This window comes from Diaphorina citri, unplaced genomic scaffold, assembly GCF_000475195.1.
Source record: "Diaphorina citri unplaced genomic scaffold, Diaci psyllid genome assembly version 1.1 scaffold6515, whole genome shotgun sequence".
NCBI lineage: Eukaryota > Metazoa > Arthropoda > Insecta > Hemiptera > Psyllidae > Diaphorina > Diaphorina citri.
This window is the reverse complement of record NW_007383891.1, coordinates 583-4,473: the sequence shown is the minus strand read 5'-3', so window position 1 is coordinate 4,473 and position 3,891 is coordinate 583. Positions and strand designations below refer to the sequence as shown.

The window sequence follows — 3,891 nt, the reverse complement described above, 5'->3', positions numbered from 1 at the left end:
TTCAGTAACATACACCAAATTAACAATAATTCCTCTTCTATCTCTTGAGATCGCCCGCGGATTGCTCAACCTCAGATCGACGCTAAATCTTAGCGGCACAATCGACAATACAGGTTAATTCCTACTATAATAGCTCAAAATACTCTCAACCTGGCCGTACACCATCCGATCTAACGGTCAGGTCTGTCCGTTAGATCGGAACGTAGATGATCGACCACTTGAGTAGGTCATGTGTTCAGATAGAACTTTAGAAGTCTTTAGGTACCTTACCTCCAACTTTAGCTCCATAACAAATGCCCACGCCACACTTGCTGTTGTTCGGTTTCATGACGAGTTGTCCTGCACAGCGAGTTCCATGTTTGTTTCTACTATCTGAAGATCTCGGGCGACAATCGTTTGTATCGTTGTTGAAATTGTAGCTGAGGTCTGGAGACTGCAAAAATATACGAAAACAAGTAATTAAGAAATACCTATTGAAGCCTTTGCTCTTTGACATTGACAGATATACATAGAGATATACAAAAAGTGACGTTAAACCTCTGAAAAATAAACAAATACATGCAATCAGACTAATTAGCTTCAAGAATAGCGTCTGCCGTGTTAGGTCACATCGCAGATTCCCGCCGTTGCGGAGCTGCCCTTTTATCCTAAACAGATAAGGCTCGCTCTCGGAATGGCTGGCTTTCTCCTATCTTGCACTCCTTCTCTCTTCGATTTCGGGACGAAAAGACCTTAGCAGTTACAGTTCCCTCTATCAAACCTCTATAAAAAAATTGCTAGATTATAGTCACATCGCAGATTCCCGCCGTTGCGGAGCTGCCCTTTTATCCTAAACAGATAAGGCTCGTTCTCGGAATGGCTGGCTTTCTCCTATCTTGTACTTCTTCTCTCTTCGATTTCGGGACGAAAAGACCTTAGCAGTTACAGTTCCCTCTATCAAACCTCTATAAAAAATTGCTAGATTATACGTCGCTCTGCCATAACGTGTGATACTCTTTTGTTAGCTAGTGTAGCAGGAATACTCACGAAGCTTGCCGCGAGATCTTCATGTCCATAATCTATTCCATCATCCAGAACTATAATGTTGACTCCTCTCCCTGTGATGTTCAATTCTTGATAAACTGGAACCACGTTGAAATCTATCCTGGTGGACGTATTGGAGGATCTGCAATCTTGCTGAAATAAAATACATATCACGCCAGTCTAGTTAGCTTGGGTGGTCACGCGTCTGCCTTATAACCGCTAGGCCGCAGGTTCGATTCCCGCCCGGGGCGGATTTTATCCTGAACGGACAATGTTCTTTCTCGGAACAGTTCAATTCTTGATAAACTGGAACCACGTTGAAATCTATCCTGGTGGACGTATTGGAGGATCTGCAATCTTGCTGAAATAAAATACATTTCACGCCAGCCTATTTAGCTTGGTTGGTCACGCGTCTGCCTTGTAACCGCTAGGCCGCAGGTTCGATTCCCGCCCGGGGCGGATTTTATCCTGAACGGACAATGTTCTTTCTCGGAACACCTGGCTTTCTTTCTACAAATTTGACCTCATCAGCAGTGCCGGAGCATGCTGTAACATTCACCGACTGCTTCCACGAGCTGGCCTTGCTGAAATCAGTGACGGTTCTGAAACAAAAAGGGTCTAACCTTAGAAATAGATAGATACTATCAAGTTTAGTGGTAGAAGGATGTTAGCAAGTGAGTAAAGTTAGCTCTGTAAAGGCAGTGCAATAGTCCTAAACAAGAATCGACGAGGCACCAAAGGGATCAAGAAGAGACCGCCTGGCGCCCTAATATAATAATTAAGCTCTGCAAAGGAAAATTTGTAATGTTCTGATGAGCTCAGTCGATTGTTCTCAAAGAAAGTTTACCCAAACTTGAAGGTTGCACGATAAATTAACCCAATCAATCAATGTCTTAAAGCAGAGACTTTTAAAAGTTTTGTGGATATCACAGAATTACTAAGTTTAGTGCCACGGAGGTTGCGCTATAAATCGACCCTTATAGTGCTGAAATATAATCTTCAGACTCACCCAACATCGACCGGTATCTCACACTTGGCCTGGGGAGGGACATTGGTCCAGCCCTTCGCCAGGCTGACCAGTTTGAACGCATTGATGAGGCCAAACCCGTAGGCCGGGTGATACCACAACTTGCGGGCGTTGCGCTCCCATCCCGCGCTATGAGAGACGGGAGCCACGTCACAGGACCAGGCCAGGAGATGTTGCGCGTCCCGCCAGGTCAAACCGGGACTGGAAAGAAGAGAAAAGTGGTTGGAAGCCAAGCCTGGTTAAACCGGGACCGGAAAAGTAGAAAAAATAGTTACTATTGGAGTCATACAGGGAGAAATGCCAACCACATTCCTGCTCAACAGCAGGTTGCCTTACGGACAAAGGCTACCAAATGAATTTTGACCAGAAGATTTTGAGAGGGGTATAAGAAGGGAGAATACTTATTTGAAGTAAGAAGATTATTTTAAACTTTACTTAAGAACTCAATGAATTAGTTAGGTCCATAGATATGGTTTCTATTTTCTAATGATCACTTTGAGGCTTAGGTTTAGGGGAATCCCCAAATTGCCATATTTGAAGGAAGAAAAAAAAAAGCATAGAGGAATCGAACCCAGGACTACTTACTTAGCTTCCAGAGCCAATGCCAGGACTCCTGCTACAAAGGGAGAGGCCGCGGAAGTACCAGTATGCTCACAGGTACATGTACCAAATATGTCCGTCGTGATCTGTAAGAAAGAAAGAGAGAGAGAGAGAGAGATAGCACGTTGAATACACTAGTTCCAAATGGATCACTAAAGTTGGGCAACGTTGCGCGTGGTTTTTATCCGGATGTTTCCCACCCCACTAAGGCTGGTTGAGGATACTCACCTCCTTATACGTATAGGTGAGTAACCTGTCGCAAAATGGAGGGTAAAACCAGCGTCACTAAAAACCTTCTACAGTGATGTTAACCCCCTTAATAAGTACAAAGCTCCCTATTGGGACGATGGGTCACAGGCACATGCACCAAAAACGTTGCGCCAGTACTGTATCCGGATGTTTCCCACCCCACTCAGGCTCGTTGAGGTTACTCACCTCCTTATACGTGTAGGTGAGTAACCTATCGCAAAATCGAGGGTAAAACCAGCGTCACTAAAAACCTTCTACAGTGACGTTAACCCCCTTAATAAGTACAAAGCTCCCTATTGGGTCGATGGGTCACAGGCACATGGGGAAGTTTCTTCTTTCCTTATTTTTATTGGGTCTAAGAACTAGAGAGGCAATGGAATGCAACACCACCAACAGGTCTCTTTAACTTACAATCTTAATCGGGTCCGTATTCCCGCCCGAATAGGCAGTGGCCATCACCGCGTTGCAGGCCTCAGAATACAGGGGCGGTTCTCCATCGGCCCGGACACAGGCTATGGCGATCGTATCTATCCTGTTGAGGTACCCATCGGCCGCACAGTTGTCACCCCTGACCCTTCCGTTCCCGGCCGAGAATACGTACAGTACCCCCTTGCCTTTCCGACCCTGAGTAAAAAAAGAAAGGAATTTTAATTTTCATTTTTTCCTGAGGGCTTTTCTTGTAGATAGCTAAAAACCACTAAAGGAGCTATCTGCCGCAAGCCGCAAAAGGAAATAGATTTTAAAAGGGAAAAACCACAGTTTTATCATGGTCCATTCTTTGTCACCGCACCGCGAACCACCCCAATTTCCGAAAGCTCCTTCCCTATTGGGTAGATTCGCAGAAGCTTAACCCATCCCTTGGGGCTGTTTGCCCCCACACCTAAGCCGGGCTTTTTGGCTTCGGAGTGGGCTTTTTGTGTATGAACCCCTATTGAGCAAATTGCTAACCTGAAGGTGACGTCATCTCAATCTGCACATCCCCCCGTCTCGGA

At 45.3% G+C, this 3,891-nt stretch overlaps 1 protein-coding gene across 1 annotated transcript; it reads right to left on the bottom strand.

Moving 5' to 3' along the window:
- Positions 1–270: 270 nt before the first annotated feature.
- LOC103521990 (neuroendocrine convertase 1-like) lies at positions 271–3,674 on the bottom strand (the record flags this gene model as incomplete). The annotated part of the gene is made up of 7 exons (XM_008487097.1): positions 3,654–3,674; positions 3,311–3,523; positions 2,636–2,736; positions 2,033–2,251; positions 1,538–1,625; positions 1,027–1,176; positions 271–433 (listed from the first exon to the last, which is right to left on the bottom strand). Coding segments are annotated over exons 1-7 (955 nt in total), but the record flags the coding sequence as incomplete, so codon positions are not given.
- Between the last annotated feature and the right edge of the window lie 217 nt (positions 3,675–3,891).